Raw genomic sequence first — 19,830 nt, 5'->3', positions numbered from 1 at the left:
GGTGCATGATCATGCGAAGTGGATGAGAACACGCTTTCACTAACGGGCCTCGTCAGTCTGAGCCGTTAACCCGCCTGTGGCGGACGCCAGCAGCTTGAAGGGGTTGGATGCTGAGGATAACAAATCCCTGGATGGGTCTGTGACCCGGGTGTTTTCGTCAAATCCCACCCTATTTGCAACGAGTGTCACGAGTCATAAGCGTTCATCCAATTTTGCTACGATCTCGCCGGAATATGACCGTGGGTGGCATGTTAGGCTCATCCCCTAGAGTCCAGGTTGGCCCTGGACAAGCTCGGTTCGTTGGGGACTCTTCCACAGGTGGGAAGGGTTATTTTTTATGTTTTTTGGTCTCCCCGACACCGAGAACTGGATGCTTGGACCCTTACATTCTTTTGAACCAGATTTTGTCTGCCGTCGATGGGTCTGTGTCCCTCGCGCTTCCATTCTGTTCTCCTATTCATTTCCTGTCAGTACAACGTGTATCCAATCTCTCTGTATGTCTTCTTTTTAGCTTAGTTGTGAAAGACGCATACAAGTTCCATCCTGTTTTTCTTGTATTAAATTGTAGACCGACCCCATGTATAGATACGCGCCGAACATGACGTCAATCACCCCGGAGCGCCAAGGAGCCGGATTCCATCGTCATAATCGCGGCCGGGGTATTTTCAACTTTAAAACTAAATTTAATCCAGCTGCGGTACATATTCATCCTGCCCTTACGAATCAAGTGTTGTATTTGATGACACTCTCGTCCATTCCGAAGCCTTAATCGCAAGCTCCTTCATGGCTGACCTCCACGACTCCCTCTCGTGTCTACAGCCGACTACATGGGACGTGGTCCCGAAATCGCCGGACGAGCTCCGAGAATATGTCCGTGACATCTTCAAGAAAAGCCGTCTGATCGCCGAATCGCTTCCGGATCCTCCGCCTTATGAGAATCACGATCCTCACAACGGCAGTCAGCCAGAGACCCCGCATGTGGTCCCTTCCTCCGCACGGGTAGCCGAAACAGATCCAGAGATCACCACACTCCAAAAGCAATGGGGCAAGCCTATCAAGATGGGTGGACCAAAGGACAATCCACTTGGGGTGCATGTGTACAAGCTGGCCGGCGGTGACGGTGGTGGACATTGGTTCGGAAGGCGCAGTGTGCACGAGGGACTCCCATTTTCACGGTGGCGAAACAAGCTCTCAACGGAGTTTGACGAGACCCTCAAGGTGAACAAAGAAAAGATATCCAAGGGCGAGACGCCGGACAAGTGTATTCGGGGCATCGGCGCTGAGGAGAAAGTCGAGACCATCGAGGTCACCGAGGAGGATGGCTCTATACTGGGAACAGTCACAGTCTATCATGTGTCTGCACAGTTTCCAAAACCCACAGCACCGCGCGACTTTGTTGCGCTGGTCATCACGTCGGATACTGGATTGCAGGCTGGCGGGACGAAGCAGCCTGGTCGAAGCTGGATAATGGTCTCTAAGCCGTGTGAGCATCCGGATGTACCGCATAAAGATGGCTATATCCGGGGCGAATACGAGTCCGTTGAACTAATCCGCGAGATTCCCGTGGACAAGACGAGCAGTGGAAGCAACACTCCAAAAAGCACAGGGGGCACTACTCCTAATTCCAAAGACCTCAGTCTCGAAAATGATGACGCTGAATTGAATCCAGTCGAGTGGATAATGGTGACCCGGAGTGACCCAGGAGGCAATATTCCGCGCTGGATGGTGGATAAGGGCACGCCGAAGAGCGTGGAAGCAGATGCAGCCAAGTTTATCAATTGGGCTGTCCAAGAAGACACACCACTTAAGAAGACTCGCTCAGAGGCCAGTTCTTTGAAATTTTCAAATCGAGCTTCCAAAGCAGGGGAAATGGGCGAACAGGAATCGAGTGAGGAAGATTCGGACACCGAATCAACGGACACAGACATCCAGGATGTACACCACGGCCTCATTGCCAGCATCGGAAGCCTTATCAACAACGGTCTGGAGCGATTTGCACCTCAAGCAGTGTTGGATTACATGCCACATCACCAGGAATCACCGTCCCATCCCCCTGAAGGGATTCAGATTCCTCAGAGTACTTCCAAGCGACATTCCACCAGAGATCCAGTAAACGACAGTGAGTCCCAGGTCGAGCCAGACCACGCCTCTCAATCCTCTGGAATGGCCGCTCCCACAGCCGAAGATTTAGTGCAGCAAACTCCTACACAAATCATACAGGCGGGCAAGGCCAGCAAACCAACGCACAACGAAAAGGAATTAGCGAAGTTGGCACTTCGTAAACGTGAGATCCAGGCAAAACTCGACACCGTGCGCTCCGAGCTCGAGAAGATGAACATCCCGCCCCAGCACGGCCTCTCACCGACACGACCGAGCAAAGTCATCACCAACGGTGTAGATAGCGACAGTAGCGCGGTAAATAATCGAGCCGCTGAGAAGCGCTCCTCAACGCCAGCTAGCTCTAGCATACACCAAGGTCAGCGCGAAGCTAGCAACAGCGACGGCCAGTCATCCACGCAGACGCCGAAACAGGACCAGACGCCAGAAATCCCGGCGCATATGCACAAGGCAGCAGGATATCTTCTCAGTGAGGAAGCCAAACTGCTGAAGCAAATCGGCAAGATTGAAGGCAATCAGCTCAAACTCGCAACGAAGATCGAAACGCGCCAGCGAAAGGAAGCTGAACGTTCCGAAAAGAACAAGTCTCGGTCAGAGACTGAGACCCTGCGGCGCGAGGTGGAGGACCTGCGCAAAGAGGTCGCAAAGCTGCGCGATGAGCGCAAAAAATGGGTGGATTTGGTTGCTTCGTTGCAGGCTGAGAATACGAAGTTGACTGCTGCGGAGGAAAGCAAGAGAACGAGCGCTTCATAGTCTGGATTTTCAAATCGAGCATACAACGTTTACAGTACATACATGTGAATACTTTCCCAACGTATAGTCAATGGGCTGGTTTTAACAAGCTATGGATATGGTCCAAGCAGTTTCTACCGTCTAGAAGAAAACCAGTGCGCTAGGCAGTAATGAATTTCAATCGACATATCATGCAGATTGCCAACCATATAATTGCACATCATTCCGCTGACCCCGCCCCGCTAGCTCTTCTCGCTGGCGTGACGCTTCGCCGCTTCCGGTGTCTTATGGGTATCATATCGAGTAGTTCGGGCAAGTATCTTGTCCGGCCTTACCACGTCTCGCAGGGAAAAACGTGCCAAGACAGATCTTGGAACGCGTGGGGTGTATTTCCGTAAAGTGTTTGGAACTCAGAAGATCTTTGCCGGAACAGAGGTGCTTTGTTTGTATCGAGGGAACAGGATAGACGTGCTAGGATCAAACAGAGGTGCAAGTCCTCTATGAGACAAAGTGGGAGTGTCGAGAAAGAATTTGTATGCGAAGCGAATTAATCCTGTGTCTAAATATAAGCAAGAAATCGTCAGCCACCCGCTGTCATCAGTAGTCAAGCCCTCCACGGCTATAGGGCACGGAGGCACATACCTCAGGAGGATTCCCAGCCCCTCGAACCATCTTCTCCAATATCATTGCGCGAACCTTCTCCTTGGGCTCGCCCATGCCGACGGCCATGTAGGAGAGTAGCGGTGGGTGGCCGACATACGAGGAGTAGCTGTCGCGGAGGATGTTGGACGTCCACTCGTACTTCGTGGTATCGGCGTGGCCAGTACCAATATGACGGGCCTGCAGAGCCTCGAGGTTCTGGAGAGTGCGAAGTTTATCGGCCATTGCGGGTATGTGAAGAAGGATAAGAGTAGGTGTTGTTGGGGAAAGGAAGGAAGGAAGGGTTTGAGTGCAGTTGCGACGGGACCGCCGATCACGTGGTCCGATACAATATTTTCGGGCAGACCACGATGGACTTCATTTCATACCTCAAGATTTCAATGTCTGGCCATTCTGCTCCATCCTCTTTACCATCCCGCATAGCTTCACTGGTCCATGCTCAATTCGATGCACTACCCAAGCGCAGCAAGCCCACCATCTTCCCCGATGGATCGCGGGAGTGGATCCCAATGACGGGCATTGTGGCCGTTAAGGGTGTGTAAATATTATTCCTTTTTTTTTCCCTTTCAGGATTGGATAATAATATGGTACCAAGGAGAAAATACGCCCGCCGAAACATTGACTTGCATTGCCGTCACGTATGTCTCGCTCTGAACCTCCAACAAGGGAAAACTGACAATCTCCAGGAGCGGAGCCAAGTGCTTGCCAGCATCTCTCATCCCCAAGTGTCGGGGTCTCGTACTGCATGATTTCCATGCGGAAATATTAGCGCTACGGGCTTTCAACTACTGGCTCTTGACGGAATGCCGCAGTGTCTTAATTCAAGAAGAACATGAAACATCGAAGCATCATCCAAATGCCAATATGATGATGTCGGGCTCTCCATTCATTCGAAGGAGGGAAAACGATGAACATGATCACGGCATCAAGTGGCCTCCGTTTGAGATTCAGCCTGATGTCAAGGTGTACATGTACTGCACATGCGCACCTTGCGGTGATGCAAGCATGGAGCTCTGCATGGCGGCCCAAGAAGACGCAACGCCGTGGGAGGTTCGTCGGCCAGATCCCGAGATAGGAGATGGCCTTCTTGACGGCCGAGCACATTTCTCTCTCCTCGGTGTGGTCCGTCGAAAGCCTTCGCGCATGGACGCTGAGTCCACACGGAGCAAGTCTTGCTCTGATAAACTCGCACTGCGACAGGTATCATCGCTGCTCTCCTGGGAGACTAGTATGCTCGTCGCGCCTACCGAAAATGCCTATCTTGCTGGGCTTATACTACCCGAAGACGAGATTAGTCGGGTTGCCTGCGATAGATCCTTCGGGGAAACCGGTCGAATGCAGGCTCTCGTGGGACGGACATGGCCCGAGACTCCTGGTTCGGCTACTTCGATGTATCAATTCCGTCCATTCGAGGTTCTTTCTGTTCCAGAAGAAGAGATCAATGCGCTGTGGCGTTTTGCAAAACCGAAATCTGGAATGACAGACGCAGAGAATATTGCAATCGATAAGAAATGCAAACCGAGTAACACGTGCGCAATATGGACATCTGCACCGTCATTCTCTCACCCATGCGCCACTAACCCTGGCACCGGTATCAAAACATTGCCAACCTTGTGCCGGTCAAAGACAGGTCTATATGAGACTATTATCAACGGAGTGAAACAAGGGAACCGGGCAACCACGCCGCTTCCACGCGGGGCATCGTATCTGTCCCGGGCCGAGCTTTGGGCTCTTGTCCGAGAGATTGTTCAGCGGCCAGCATGTCATAGTTGCCAAGATGGTATGAAATCCCAGGAACCATCTCCTGAATTGACAAAAAGGGGTTGGTTTCCCGGACCTCTCATTTATGAAACGATGTACCGATGAAGTAATGACATACCGGGACCTCAAACGCGGTGGAACCGACTTGGCCGATCCGCTGCGAGTCCGAGGACAAGCCGTATGGGACACTAAACAAGTTCTCAAAGGCTGGATTCCCAATGCGGGGGATGAGAGTTGGGGCTTGGACGTGTTGGAGGATCCCAAAAGGCCAAAATGCTGAATCACCTCCACGGTACCTCACTATTTTTGACTCCGTCACAATGTTAGAGACCAACCTACGAGTGTTACAGTTGAACATAACCGAGGTAATTTAGTATTGCACCCTGCGCCCTGCTTAATAGACACACATACGTGCTGGCATCAGCATTATCACTGAGTCTGAGCCCGAGCGCCCTCATAAAAGCGGCGGCAGCCCAAGTAGGAAAGCCCGCCTGGCAGATATTATCTGGTTCGTCCAAGTGAATGGTAGATTTGTAGTTTAAACTCCGAGTTGCCAGCGCTGATGAACATGCATGTTCCTAGCCTTGTTCGGTGGCAAAATGCACGATCATCTCATTGGAAAGGATTCTCACCTCACAACACCGCCGGTGGTTCTTTCCAAATTTTAGTAGCACGGGTGGCGTCTTCTCTCAAACAATTGATTCCTACCACTTTTCCCGGGGTTGTAAGTCTGTCGCAATTGTAGTTAGCGAGCAAGTTGACTCGCAGTAAAATGGCCGCTCGCATAGAAAGCCACCTTTCATCACCACATGAGCACCGCCATGGTAATTTACTTCTTAATTGAAGCGTTATCATCTTACATAGATGCTGATAACATAGATAGACTTTAGATTATTTAGTCTGAATTCTGGCCCATTTTGTGAACCGTCTACAAATTCCTTGGTGACCCCTTCAATCATCTTTCATTTTAGCATGGGAGATCAACGATTTATCAGTATCCCCATAAGCCCAGCATCATTTTCAGGATGTTTTCCTAACAGCTCGAGGTGCATGTTAAAGTCACCTGATCAGCTCAACCCGAATGCAAGGAAGGCCAGAGCTCAATTTGAGTCACAATCCTCGTCTTCTTCCACACTTGTCGGAAAAGCCGAGCCATCCTGGAAAATACTGCACGAAACATGATTCCTCAAACTCGAACTCAGATGAAACACTTAGGAGACGGATTTAGACATTATCGCTACATATCGTGCTTTCAACCAAGGGTTGAGCGATGTTATTCTTCCAGGGCGCTACCATTTCCTTCAGCGTTGCCTGATAAGTATCACAGCAAACTTTCCGATGATTTTCGCCAGATATATAGCAAATATCTTGCTAGCCGTGTTGACAATATGTTTTTGCCCATCGCAGAAGTTCGTGGAAAGCCGACCTACGGATGTTTGCCCGAATTAAACACTGTCAGCTGGCGAGATTGTCATATTCCTCGCGAAAAAGGAACAGGCACACTTCATCTTCGGTGAGTAACAATAGCTATTATCAGATCATGCAACTTACGCTAGCCAGTATTTATGAGCCCCCAGTACCCGATGAAAGTGCCGGGATCATTCTCTATTTTCCTGGAGGTGGGTTCGTTCTGAACACACCTGTTAGTGAGCATGGCCTTGTAACAAACATTTGTTTTTGCTCTGGATGTACCGTGGTATCCGTGGGCTATAGTTTAGCCCCAGAAAATCCATTTCCACATGCCGTGGACGATGCTTTTGCTGCATTGTCATATATCTCAGACCAAAACGACCTACAACTATCTAATAACTCCAAACCATCGATTGGCGTGGTAGGAGCCAGTGCCGGCGCAGGACTCGCAGCAACTCTGGCTCTCAACAGCCAGCTGGTAAAAGCAGCAATGCTTTGGGCTCCCATAGTTGATTGGAGCTTCGCGAACGGATTTGACGAGAGCAAGTCTTGGTCGGAGTTTTCCAGCATTCCCTTTCTTTCTGCCGAAAAGATGAGATGGTTCCGTGATAAGTATTTGCCCGGTGGAGATTGGGGTGATCCTTTTGCATCTCCGATACTCTTCCTCGAAGGAAAGTTTGCAAAAGATCTGCCATCACTGCTGCCGCCTTTCCGCATCGCTGTCGGAGGATGCGATCTGCTGCGTGACCAAGGGATCGAATTCGTACGAATGCTTGAAAACCAGGGAAAGGGCGGTGGTAGTAATCTGCTTCATCCTCCCCTTTTGCACACTATTGAGGGGGCTGGTCACAGTTTCATCAGCGCAGCTGGTGAGAACAGGTTAGGAAAGAGGGAGGTGGAAGAAGGGTCCCGATGGATTGGATCAATTATGCGAAATTTGTAATATCGATGTGATTGAATTTTCCGAGTATCTCGTAGTACCGAAATCAGCCAATGATTCCAGTTTGGAGATCACGAAATGTCTGGGCTCGCTTGGATCCGGCGCTCGCTTGTAGGTAGCTCAAAAAAAGTGAGTGTAGTGAGCTACGGGCCTGAGTGCACTGATCTGCAATCTGTGACGGTGCCGCTGTCCTCACAAGTAGCCACTTTAGGACAGAGGATAGGAGATTTGTTTCCCCATTTCAACGAGGGTGATGAAATAGTTAGTTGATCTTGGCATCCTTTTTTACCGTTCCTGGACCAGTAAGTGGTCCTGGGACGAATGGACTATTATTTGGCTACTTGGGCTGAAGAGCAACAAGGGCTCAAGGTATGAGCATGGCTCTGGCCATTTTGCGGTCATGCTAAGCTGCTAAGTACATAAGGTGTTGGAGGACATAGGCGGACAGAACGAAATCCTGGTCTCGACGAGCAGAAATAAAAATAGTTCAAGATCCGAGTATAAATCTGGGGAAAGCTCCCTCAATGTTTTACAATATAATGGTACAGTATTAGTAAATTCCGGGGATGATCCGGCTGCGCACCATGGAGGTGTACCGATCCCAGTCAGCGCCATACTTCCTCTTGCACTTTTCCTCGTCGCGTCTTTCCCGGTGAATCAACAAGATCGCAAAATAGAGCATGTAAAAGTAGGTCAGAATCATACCCCAGCCGCGGGCCTCGGCGGTCTGCAAGGCCTGCTTCTGAAGCTTCCCAGTGCCCGGGTTGATGCTCTCGATGATAACATAGCCGGCAACACCTGTCGGCAAACAATAGGCCCACGACATGATCCAGTCACCCAGATAGTTGATGTGCCGGGCCAAGCCCCACCAGCCGGACGTCATCAGCTTCGATCCACTGGCGGTCTCAATGTACTGGATATGCTTCAGCTTGGGATCATCGGGGTTGGTACGGAATCGGTTCTTCTGGTTGTTGGCGCCACGGAAAATCGAGTATCCGACAGCGACGACACCCAGCACGAACGCCACGCCAGTCCAGCCGAGTTCATAGGGAAAGATGGACAGATAGCGGCTCTGGACAGAGTACACATGCGGAACCCAGACCACATCGCCGAAGGAAAGCATATAACCAAAGCCATCCATGATAACATCCATTGTGGTCATGATGGCCGGTTCCATATACAATGCATCCAGTATGTAAAAGCCCTGGAAAATAGTGACCAGCACAATGGAGTCTGTAACGTACCCGTAGGTCCGGTACTGATGGGCCACGTTGGAGAGGTTCAGGATGGTCCATCCCAGCAAACCTGGTCTCATCTCCATGAATACCTTGATGTCAATCGTCCGGGAAGGCTCGCTGACAAAGGGAATAGGCAGGCGAATGCGCGGGTTGAGCTCCCGTCCGATGAAGAAGTCGTAAAGGGGATTTCCCGAGTGGCCGCCGGGGGCCAATTCGCGCAGATTGGGGTTGGGCTGTCCCGGCGCGGGGACAGAGAAGCTCCTCACATACACGAAAAGTGCGACCAGCGAGGATAATATCAGATTTGCCGTGATCACCTGCAGATAGTTGTCCCACAGGAACGTCCACACCACGAAATCCGCGCCATACATGTACGTGCCGCCGGCCAGACCAGAAAGAATGATGATTGCAGAGAGGAAAGCTGTGGAGAGAAGATGGGGGAGAATGTCAGAAAGAAGCTCCGCAGATTCAGGAGAAGTGCCCATACCGTTGAACTTGTACTTGAGCCGGCCGCCACAAGCTAAAGCAATGCCCTCCGCCTCTTGTCCGGGCAGGAAGACCTGCAGAAACAGACTGAAGGCATAATAGCTCAGCGTCCACAGCGTGGCCTGAGTGTCATAGAGCGCGACAATTCCCTCCTTCGGCCAGCCGACCTCGCGTTTCAATCGATCTAGCGACAATGTGGACGGGTGGAGCAGGGACGGTGCGGGACAGCCAGAGACATCATTGCAGACGAAGTAAAAGGTATAGACCAGGACCGGTAGACCGAAAACAATTCCAAACGCGCCGAGCCTGCCGCATGGTCAGCATCCATCCGTGGGGTCGGTCCGGGGGGAGAACCAAACATACGGGCCTCCGAATTCATAGCCTCGCTTCTCGGTAACAGGCTGGACGGGGGGTTTGGACTTCGAAGTTTGATCTTTCTTGGGCGCCATGATTGAACTGGAGCGCGGAAAGTTGCGCGATCAGGCCTGAGCTAGTTACAGGGGAAAAGAGGCGAGTTGCGCGGGAAATTATAACATTCAAGTGATCAGCAACGTACGACGTCGGATCCCGTGTTCCGCAGCGCCAATCAGAGCCCTGATGAGGTAAGCCATAGAGCTCGGATATGTATGGACACAGACACATCAACTGGTTAGTTCTTTACGGTCGGTAATCCAGGCTCCAGCGGGATTGCCAGACCTTGGATGTAAGTGGTAACTATCATGGGTTTGCTGACCAAGAAAGTACCGTATGCTAGTCAGTTAATCCACTTCTACAGTTACTTGGTTTCTCGGGATGCTTCATGACACGTGAGATCAGAATCAGAGTGAAACAAGCAATATCATATTTGTGTTCGTATATGAGGCATGCAGCAAAGATCCATTCTAAATCTGGTTTTCATCATGCCATCAGTTATAACTATTAGTTATAAAAACCATGCCAGCCCCACGAGTAAATCGACTAACCTGTTTAACCTTGAACACCTTTCTCCTTACTTGTATGTAATCCTTTCGGCATGTGTATCTATATCTTTGACTTTGACACAACCCATACGCTTTCCGCTGTGGCCATCTTTTCACCTTCAAAATTGGTCATCTGGGCGCGTATCATTGCTTTGCGACCTTTGAGATTGTCCAACCAGGCCGTTACGCACACCACGCTGTTTATCGAAACTGGGCGCAAAAACTTAACATTTATCGACCCTGTCACCGTAGCCACCCCTTGCTGAATCCATTCCTTGTCAAAGGCTGAATTTATTTCGACGACCACTCCCAATGCTTCATCAAGCAATGTCATGATCATCCCGCCATGTAAAATGTCCTTGTATCCACACACGCCCTTTCCAAGCTCAAATAGCGAGACGACTTTAGTAATCGGCCGAGTCGGATCTTGTATGTGCTTTGAGTCATCTGGACAAAAGTAACACAAATAAGAGCGAAGTGCATCCGGGGTTGCGAGTGTTACACCGACAAACTGGTCATGCTGAGGACTGAGCGGATTGAAGCCCTGTGGGATGAAGGGAATTGGTTGAATGTGATCGCCAGAAACTGACAAAGCCGTAGATAATAGCTTTGCACACCATGGAATGGAAGTGAAGCGATCAACTGTCTTCGAGAAAAGTTGTGGTGGTGTGTTCGGAGGAGTAAAACCGAGAGGTGGAGAGAGCACCCGAGTAAACGTTTGGGGGGAGCTCATTTCGGATTTTGAAATTCTTAACAGTATTTTGAATTTCTTGAATTGAATGAAGACTGGCAGAGAGGTTGAATGACTATGAAGAGAGGAGGTGCGGAGAAACAGCAAGTCGCATGTCAAGTTACACTCGGCCCCAGACGGCTCCGGCGGCTCCGTTGTTGCGTTCCACAGGGAGTTTTCCCTAACAGACAGAATTGAATGTTTAGATGAAAGACGCTAGCTCATTTATGCTGTTTGGCCAGAAAGCTTAAGCCCGTCTCCTCGCTTCCAAGCCCGTCATTCTCCTTATAAGTAGTCTCTCGAGACACAAGTAGAGGATTTGAGATATGTCGCGCCTTTACTTGTCTCTTTGAAGGAGCAGTCCAAATCTGATTACGTACATCTAACGCTGTCAATAATATACGGCTGTTTTCAGACATCCTTATCTCTTGCCTTACTTCCAATGCTCGCTCATGATTCTATCATTGCCCTGGCCCATGCCTGGGCCGATGAATAAGTTGTCTCGAAGACCTAATAGTCCGCGAAGACATATGTTCAAGCCCGCTGTCATCTCAGAGGCCTGTTTGGTGCTGGGTGGCGTTGTCGGATTGTTCATTTCGTCCGAAAACGCTTGTGAAGCAAGAGTGTGTCCCTGAATCATCATCCAAGGTGACTATCAGAACCAGTCAGTACGTCCAAACGCAACGAATTCTGAAGGATACACAATACTTACCGGGTGCGCACACATATATCGTCCATATGTTGGGGGACCACCCTGACGGAGGGGTTCAGCGTTGGGTGAGGCCGGCCCCTGACATGTGGAGGAGACAATAGCTATTTGCATGGCACTCCTTAGCCGTTGCTTTGAGCGACATACTCTTGTCGATTGAAGTAAATTGTATAGTCGTTCTTTCGCGGTGGTCGATGGTAGTTGCATGAGGTTTGTCTCAAGCCTTTTAGCGATATCGTAGAAGAGCAGTATCGCAAGATCAGTGTCCATAGAGCAAAATGCGGACATTTTCCAGACTTCGCGATGTGACTGTTCAAGATAAAGTCTTGGTGTTTGGTCCATTGTTCCGAAATGAGTCTCCCAGATCTCGATGAGAGTAGTCATGGCGATAAGCCGTCGAGCAATGCTGGTATAGTTGGCCTTTTCTTCTTCCGTTTTGACTGCTTCGGCATCGATTGTAAAGCTGGCCAAAGATCTCCAAATAAGAATAGAAAGGGACACTGGTAACCTCCCAGCAAAAAGTACAGCATCATTTTTATGGAAATTGATCTGGCAGAACTCAATGAATGACGACCCGCTCTGTCTCGCACGCGTCAGGATCGAGTCCTCAATGTCTCGCTGATATGGCGAAGCCGACAAAAGCGGCAAGGTATCATCCTCTACGATACTTCCTGGCGCTGAAAATTCAGAACCAGGCGAACCGTTTGTTTCACCATTCTCCGCTTCAGGGGGAAATGCGCAAATCCTCCCGTATGACGTGCAGATTGCGATAGCATTGTATAAGGAAACCAACCATTCGACTGCCCCGGTCAACTCCAGAATCAATTGAGATACTTCAGGCGGCAGATTCTGGATATGATGTTGTCTTCTGCTAGTAGTGGCGGCAGTCGAGCGTGACGTTGAGCAAGGGTCTTTCTGGGCTTTGATGTCGTTGCGTGCTCGAGAGCAGAGCGTTTTTAAGCGCCTGATTCCTTCACAAAAGGCAAAGCCCCTATCCTCCTTATCTTCTTCAGCGGTGCTGCCACCATGCGGAGGAGTAAGATCACCAAAGAACATAAGCGATAGCGCTAGTCGGAACGACCCTGTAGCTGCAATATTTTTGAATACCATCTCCTTGGCCTTCCTCCACGTAGCCAAAGCAATGTCTCGATTTCGCGACCGAGTTGCTGTGTCATTTGATAGGCCATCCTCCCCTTCTTTACAGTTCGCTAACTGAGCTGCTGTTGCAATAGCAACCCATTTGTAGGTCTCTGTGATGGACGCATCTCGTGATGACAAAGATGTAGGGGCAAATATTGCGTCGAGGGCACTGACAGTGCGAAATATGTTTGGTCCAGGGGCTAGAGGCAGCGACGTCTGGTAGATAGGATCCTGCCAGCAGCTAGCAACCCACCTCTCTGTCTTCTCAATATATGCGGATAGCTGAGTGCTTGTGCTTAGCGTATCATAAGCTGCCACGCCGAAATTGTACGGTGGAGGCATGCTTCCTTGAAGGAGGCAGTGTGAAAGAAACGAGTCCGAAATATCGAGAAAAAGGTTGAATTTTTGCGAACATGTTCCGTCAGCCACTAGTCTCCTTGAGAGATCTGCCTCTATAGTTGATAGGGATCCCAGAGACCCATACACGGAATGGTTCACGCCACATGTGCTGGTTTCAGTGGCCGGACAATTTGTATCGGGACTCCCATTTGCTTGACGCACAAGTTGCTTACTTGCGAGCCAAGACACGGTGCAATCGATGCCGCGTAATTTGCAGCCTGAACAGGAATCGACAGCCTTGCGGTTGCGGGCAGAAATGCCCCGAGCCAAGTCGCAGGCCTTTTTCGATGAGCGACATGGATCGCAGGAGTGATTTTGTCGGCGTGGGCGTCGTCTGACCATGGAATACTTGCCCTTTGGGCTTGAATCCTGGATGTGGGATTCGCAAGTGATTGAATTTGTTAACCCATTAAGTTGAGCGTTGCCGTGGTTATCGATGATAGCCAGAGGAGGTGAGGGGGGAAACTGGGGAACAGGGTAATCCGGGGGCCAGGACAGCTCCAACTCCTCCAGTGAAGGAGGCTGCTGTCCTGTCCAATCTGTTCCTGGCGGAGTGAAGTTGGGGAGAAACTCGTCAATCACGCCATGTGTGTCGACAAAGCTCTGGTAGGTACTATCGCATGCTACCGCCGCTAGGTCGCGGAAATCAATGTGACCGAGACCATAAAAGGGTGCCACCGGATTGGCCGATAGATTGCAATCATCCTCTTCATGGCCAAGTGGCCAGCCCCAATGATGCGAGTCGTACGGTGAGAGTGACTCCATTGATGCAGTTGAGATTTTTGAAGAGGAGACTTCTAACTGTTATGGTAGCACAACTAAAGCTTCTGCCCCGTGCCCCGCCTTCAACCACCGTCTCCGTACGCGATGCGCGGGTCAGCCCAAAATCTTAATCTGGAGATAAAGTCGCTTCGTTCTTCGCGAGTTTCGCCACCACGCCACTGCACATATTCTCGAAGCCCTACAGAACTTCATTAAAGATAAGGACTATTCACCGCGTTCGGTTGATTTGATTTACAATCGAAATCCTCTGGAATCCGTTAAAATATCAGATATATGAAACCATGCGGGATCTACTGCGTATGCCTGCAGGCTCGCTATTAATGTCGCCGAAATCTCTAACAGGCTGGTAGATCCTTTCATCCCCGTATCATGTGGTTATCTATCCACGCGACCCAACGAATGCGCTGGCTGCCATTGGTGCCCGCAAAATTTCGTACGATATTAGTCAAAAATATAATCCTGTCAATAACCACTGAATGCGAATGCTCGAGTGACATTGCTATCTATACCAAGTGGGGTCAAACTGCGGAGCCGTCGGAGCCGCGGAGCCGCGGGATTCAAGCGATATTTTCACCATGTTTATCCCTACTAGGACCAACACCTGATTGGCTCCTGGACCAGTGAGTGACCCTGCCATGACAATTGACACGAAAATTTGACGCCTAAATTTCTTAATGGAATTGCTATCGCGATCGCTTCTTTTTGCCGTCCTGGGTAGCGGACCGATTGCTGGAAAGCTGCTAGATGATACCAGTGGTAGGAGTTACGTCAATGCAGTCGTTCACCATCTTGTCTTTAATTCTTTTTAGCGTCCTCTATCTAACTAATCGCTCGATTCTGGATATCTCGTGAGAGGTGGATCTGAATGAACCACTATACGCTTTGGCGGAAATACCAATTCTGGGCGAAACAAATTCATTGATCATCTCCCAAAATTGTAGTATGAACCATTATCTCTTCCGCCTACATTTATTGATATCTCGCCTCTTTCCACCAGCGAGACACTTACTTCGTAAACGTAGCAGGACTGGGAAGTGCAGAGGGGGTGTCCTTGCGAAGGTGGGTCTGGATCAGATGATCCCACGAGGCAGAGTCTTCAACACGAGGAGTGAATGCCTCAAAGTCCCAGAGGTAACCAAGGGTGCGGAGGATGGAACTGGCGGAGTAGGACACCGTTTCCCCCTGATTGTTGGTACCCTTTTGCTCAACAAATCCCTTGCTGACCCACGGAGATATAAGGAGAGTCGGGATACGGCCACCAAGGCGATTGAACTCATACGTGTAGGTCTCCCCATTTGGCGCTTTCTCAGTATAGGTAAGGTTGTCGGGGCGAGTAGCAAGAGGGGGAGGAACATGGTCATGGAAGCCACCACTCTCATCAAACGTCAGGATGAAGAGAGATTCCTCCCACTGAGGGCCGCTACGGAGCGCGTCGTAGACCTTCTTGATAAAGGCTTCACCATCAGAGATCAGACCGCTGTCGTGCATTGAGGTGGTGCCAACCCCACAGCAGGAGGGGTTCAGGTAAGAGAACTCGGGCAGATTCCCGTTAGCCGCGTCGGTATAGAATTGACCAATTGGCACAACCTTGTCGGTGTTGTTGGTTTCTTTGGTCCAGGAGAACCAGTGGCTCTCAGGACCAGTGCCGCCAGCGGTGTCCCAATAGTTGAGCCAAGTGTGGTTGGTTTCGTCCACTGCCTGGAAGATAGAGCGCTGGCTAAACGCATACGTCCCAAAGGTTGCATCATTAGTACCATGACCAGCAGAAGTGCCAGCAACAATGGCGAAGCGGTTGGGGTCAGTAGGCTATGTATAAGTCAGCAAGTGAGTCGCCAAATAAAGATAAAATGATTGTGTTTCACTTACCCCAGCGACGTCAGAGTGCCAGTGGTTAAAAGTCAAGAAGTTCTGGACTAGTGAGGTCATAACAGGAACCTCCTCCTCGGTGTAGTAGTTCATGACTTCCTCGGCCAGTTTAGACACGTTGGTAGACGAGCCGTAGTTGTGAATTTGCTCGTGGATGAACCCGTTGTTGTTCGCGACCAACTTACCGGAGGCAATCAAGGCATTGTCGGGGGTCCAGGTGCCAAAGAACTCCATGGTGTTGCCAGTGACGGCGTGGCTAGGGTCATTGGTCACCGAATTGTAATCTCTCGGGGCGGCACAATGGTGGCCCTGAGACGGATCGGTCACATTGTATGGGTTGCAGAAAGGGCCATTGTTGGTGGGGTTCTCTATGCCCTTATGCTTCTGACCACCCAAGAGGTTGTCCAGGGAGCGGTTTTCCATAGTAAGAACAACGACATTCTTGATCTTTGACTTCAAATTCTGAATGGAAGAAGACGAATGAGCCCGGTGAGGGCCAGAGGGAATGGCCGACGCAGCGGCAGCGAAGGCCAAGAGGCCGACAAGAGCGCTAGGATGCATGTTCGACGATTTATCTGGCGCACTTCTCTTGAACTAGGAAGAATCTGTCGTTGCACAGGTAGGGGCCTTGCTGATCAGTAGCATATCATGTTGCTTTTATATTCGAGTATGGGATCGGTGCCATCGCCGGTGTTTCTTTTTAGGCTGAACCTATGTTTGTACGTTGCATCCAATTAGGAGAATTATGAAGAAACGCATCTAACTAAATTAAAGGTTTCACGCTTCTATATCCATCGTCTCCAATGGAATGAGTTGGAAGGAACACGATGGACTCGACCAGCGCTGTCGCAAAAGATCGGCAGTGACCATTAGGTGACATTTACCCGCATCGTCAGGACCAATGTGAACATGAAAATAATACACGCCCCCCTGAGTATCCCCGCTGTGGCGCATTGGCGTGCGTCAATGTATCGAATCAGCAAGTGCTAAGCAATGGCGTGTCGGCCGGCCCTGGCACCGGCGTGTCGGCCCTCGCACCGGTGTGTCGGCCCTGGCACCGGCGGTACACTAAACCAAATTAAACAGTCGGTTAGCTTTCTCGGCTTAGTTAAGAGTTATTCGGCAGCGTACGGAGTAGTAGTTATTGATTTGGTACATCTTTTGGCTCAACGAAATTTCCATCCATTATTGATTGGTCTGTTTGAATAATCATATTGACATTGGTTGATGAGGGTTTGCAGAGCCACGTGTAGCCATACTCTACCCTATAGTTCAAACGCACGTTCGCGGTCGCACCCGTTCATATCTTTCAAGATGCGTTCAAATTCTATCTTTTAACCTCACAGTATAGGAAGCGGCGATGGAATATATAATACCCTTTCAAGATACCGGGTATATCCAGCCGCTTGAAAGTGAATACTAATCATTCTAATCTGCTAAATAAAACCAAGAGGAAATAGATATAGGCTTTCGGCAAGATTGATAACGATAGCATCATTGGTCTAGTGGTAGAATTCGTCGTTGCCATCGACGAGGCCCGTGTTCGATTCACGGATGATGCACTTCTTTTTTAGTTAGTTTTTGTCCACCATCACGTCGTCCTAATAAAAAACCAATTCCCAATAACATAAAGAGTATTGGGTTGTCCAGAGTTGCTCGCATCAGTAAACTGAACGCGCTCTGCAGCCAGAGTTATCTAACATTGACCAAAATCCTTAATTCATGAACAAGCCTAGGCATGCAATAATAATAGTTCCACCGTTTACGAGCGTATTACTGTTGCCTGTCCTCTGAGTCATCTATGAAGATCAGTTGATTAACCTATCGCGGGATGCCAATGCTGACCCTTAGAAACCTTCTCCCCAATTCTTCACAACGATCCTCATCTTATTCCTAGAACAATGTCTTCTTCACACCTACCAGCCATCGCCCCCCAAACATGGAGACGCACCGTAGTCGACGACGGATTCTTCATCTCGACTGACCCAACATTTCTATCGGTCACAGCTGTCAACGAGGCCTTCGGGCGCGACTTTCTATACTGGGCAAAACCAGTTCCGGAAAAGGTCATGCGACAAATGCTCTATGGCTCGCTATGCTTTGGCGCATATTATACAGACCGCAACGGTGTACAGAAACAGATAGGACTCGCGCGCATGATCACCGATAACACTACTTTCGCGTATCTGACCGATGTCTACGTTCTCCCCGAGTACCAAGGGCGGGGACTGGGCCGCTGGCTCATCGAGTGTGTGGCTGAGGTATTTCATCCGACCAACATGCCGTGCCTGCGGCGGATCATGCTTGTCACTGGGGACCAGCGCATGCAGGACTTTTATCAGAGGATCTTTGGTATGAAGGTCGTCGGCCAAGAAGAGCGCGAAGATATGGGCAAGGTGTTGACTTTTCTATGTGCGAGACCTAATGCTCAGCCATGATTTTGGGGAATGGGAAACATGTATACATAACAGTGAGACAAGGTGTTCATTAACTATGAACTTCATTGAATAGAAACAGCACCATAAAGTTAGGATGGCGATCCTCTCTACCATGGCAGCTGGAGAGGAGTAGGCAAGTTTTTGCCCAGAACACTTTCTGCTGTTCCAATATCCCTGATACAATCAGTACCATTTACTCAAATAGGAAAGCAACCACTTACCCTGGCCCTCTCGGTGCCCAGAACTCGCCAGTCTTGCTGAGATCGAAGCCTTCAATGAAAGATACAAGTGAGGTAGCAGCCTCGTCGGGTGTCACGGCTGTTTGAGACTAAGTTAAACCCCAAGCCAGAAAGAAAAGGGAATTTACTCACCACCGCCCACATCCCAGTATTTGTCGAATCCAACCCCCTTGGTCATCTCCGTTCGCATAAACCCAGGATGCACAAGCCCAACGGTAATCCCCTGCTCCTTCAGATCCAGACTGAGAAGCTTACCCACCATATTCAGCGCAGCTTTGCTAGCATGATGTCCAAAATTCCCTCCCCCTTCTTTCTCATGACGCAATGTGATGCTGCCACTCTCGCTGCTGACAAGAATCACCTTGCTCCCTTCTCCCAGTAGACCTGCCTTTACTAGATGGTGTACCACGAAGACGGGCCCAATGGCGGAAGTTGTATACATGCGCATCTGCTTATCCCAGTCCGGCGAATCAAACGTCTCAAATCCGAAATAACCCGCGGAGATGATGGCCGTTGAGATTTTGGCTGATCCAAGCTGGGTGATGAGTTTGTGGCCTACATCTGGCTGGGAAATGTCAATTCCCGTCAGCCAGGTGACGGACGAGTTGGACTTTTCCTCCGCTGCGGCCGAACGGGTGGTTCCAAATACATGAGTGGATGGTTTGGAGGCGTAGAGTGCCTTTAGAGAGGCACCCAGCCCTCGAGTAGCACCTACAATAAGAATATTGTTGCTGCTCATATTGAGGGAGTTTGTGTGAGAAGTGGTTGGGAATCTGTAGCGCCCTGTTGTTTGACGCCAGGGAAGACAAGAATGACGTAATGGGCAACTTGTAGTTGCACCGCAGGACTTTTCTTTGGGACAATTTTTACATAGCGAGAAATATCGAGGGCCCACTCCTGTTGTTTCATAGTGTTCACGGTCAAACGCTCATAATAATCAATATCGGGAATCTATGTTTTCCTTATAGTTCAAGTCAATCTTTATCTAGCGGTGGCCATCGTCCATGCAGGAGTTGAGTCTGATATCAATTCGCCCATTTGATCTACCCTCTAACCCCAGTGACACAAATCCCGTCGCACACTGATCTATCTACTCTACACGCTACATCCCGAGTACTGTTTTTATCGTTTCATTCTCTCCGATGGTGATCTGAAGATCCTCTAGCTTAGTCAGATGCATTCTCCAAGCCCATTCTAGGTTTCAGATTCAGCCTGGAAGGGC

The 19,830-nt window shown here is 49.8% G+C and overlaps 8 protein-coding genes across 8 annotated transcripts; 3 read left to right on the top strand and 5 right to left on the bottom strand.

Moving 5' to 3' along the window:
* Window positions 1-783: 783 nt before the first annotated feature.
* Window positions 784-2,871, top strand: N7474_003737 (uncharacterized protein; the record flags this gene model as incomplete). The annotated part of the gene is made up of 1 exon (XM_057195152.1): window positions 784-2,871. One exon carries the CDS (start codon window positions 784-786, stop codon window positions 2,869-2,871), a length of 2,088 nt encoding a protein of 695 aa, XP_057052548.1.
* Window positions 2,872-3,447: 576 nt separating this feature from the next.
* Window positions 3,448-3,735, bottom strand: N7474_003736 (splicing factor 3B subunit 5 family protein; the record flags this gene model as incomplete). Its single annotated transcript, XM_057195151.1, has 1 exon — window positions 3,448-3,735. One exon carries the CDS (start codon window positions 3,733-3,735, stop codon window positions 3,448-3,450), a length of 288 nt encoding a protein of 95 aa, XP_057052547.1.
* A 155-nt stretch (window positions 3,736-3,890) lies between these two features.
* Window positions 3,891-5,551, top strand: N7474_003735 (tRNA-specific adenosine deaminase; the record flags this gene model as incomplete). The annotated part of the gene is made up of 4 exons (XM_057195150.1): window positions 3,891-4,044; window positions 4,106-4,148; window positions 4,197-5,290; window positions 5,331-5,551. The coding sequence occupies 4 exons, from the start codon at window positions 3,891-3,893 to the stop codon at window positions 5,549-5,551; spliced, it is 1,512 nt and encodes a 503-aa protein (XP_057052546.1).
* A 2,620-nt stretch (window positions 5,552-8,171) lies between these two features.
* erg24B (uncharacterized protein) lies at window positions 8,172-9,794 on the bottom strand (the record flags this gene model as incomplete). The annotated part of the gene is made up of 2 exons (XM_057195149.1): window positions 8,172-9,651; window positions 9,709-9,794. The coding sequence occupies 2 exons, from the start codon at window positions 9,792-9,794 to the stop codon at window positions 8,172-8,174; spliced, it is 1,566 nt and encodes a 521-aa protein (XP_057052545.1).
* Window positions 9,795-11,467: 1,673 nt separating this feature from the next.
* On the bottom strand, window positions 11,468-14,047 carry N7474_003733 (Zn(II)2Cys6 transcription factor domain-containing protein; the record flags this gene model as incomplete). Its single annotated transcript, XM_057195148.1, has 2 exons — window positions 11,468-11,686; window positions 11,747-14,047. 2 exons carry the CDS (start codon window positions 14,045-14,047, stop codon window positions 11,468-11,470), a joined length of 2,520 nt encoding a protein of 839 aa, XP_057052544.1.
* A 1,023-nt stretch (window positions 14,048-15,070) lies between these two features.
* On the bottom strand, window positions 15,071-16,492 carry N7474_003732 (phosphoesterase superfamily protein; the record flags this gene model as incomplete). Its single annotated transcript, XM_057195147.1, has 2 exons — window positions 15,071-15,871; window positions 15,932-16,492. 2 exons carry the CDS (start codon window positions 16,490-16,492, stop codon window positions 15,071-15,073), a joined length of 1,362 nt encoding a protein of 453 aa, XP_057052543.1.
* Window positions 16,493-17,832: 1,340 nt separating this feature from the next.
* N7474_003731 (GNAT family N-acetyltransferase) lies at window positions 17,833-18,369 on the top strand (the record flags this gene model as incomplete). Its single annotated transcript, XM_057195146.1, has 1 exon — window positions 17,833-18,369. The coding sequence occupies one exon, from the start codon at window positions 17,833-17,835 to the stop codon at window positions 18,367-18,369; it is 537 nt and encodes a 178-aa protein (XP_057052542.1).
* A 107-nt stretch (window positions 18,370-18,476) lies between these two features.
* Window positions 18,477-19,347, bottom strand: N7474_003730 (oxidoreductase, short chain dehydrogenase/reductase family superfamily; the record flags this gene model as incomplete). Its single annotated transcript, XM_057195145.1, has 3 exons — window positions 18,477-18,543; window positions 18,591-18,687; window positions 18,741-19,347. The coding sequence occupies 3 exons, from the start codon at window positions 19,345-19,347 to the stop codon at window positions 18,477-18,479; spliced, it is 771 nt and encodes a 256-aa protein (XP_057052541.1).
* Window positions 19,348-19,830: the final 483 nt, after the last annotated feature.

Source organism: Penicillium riverlandense (genome assembly GCF_028828495.1).
Source record: "Penicillium riverlandense strain IBT 135883 chromosome Unknown utg000003l_segment0_segment0, whole genome shotgun sequence".
Classification (NCBI taxonomy): domain Eukaryota; kingdom Fungi; phylum Ascomycota; class Eurotiomycetes; order Eurotiales; family Aspergillaceae; genus Penicillium; species Penicillium riverlandense.
Note: the sequence above shows the minus strand (reverse complement) of the source record. Positions and strands in the feature narration are given on the sequence as shown.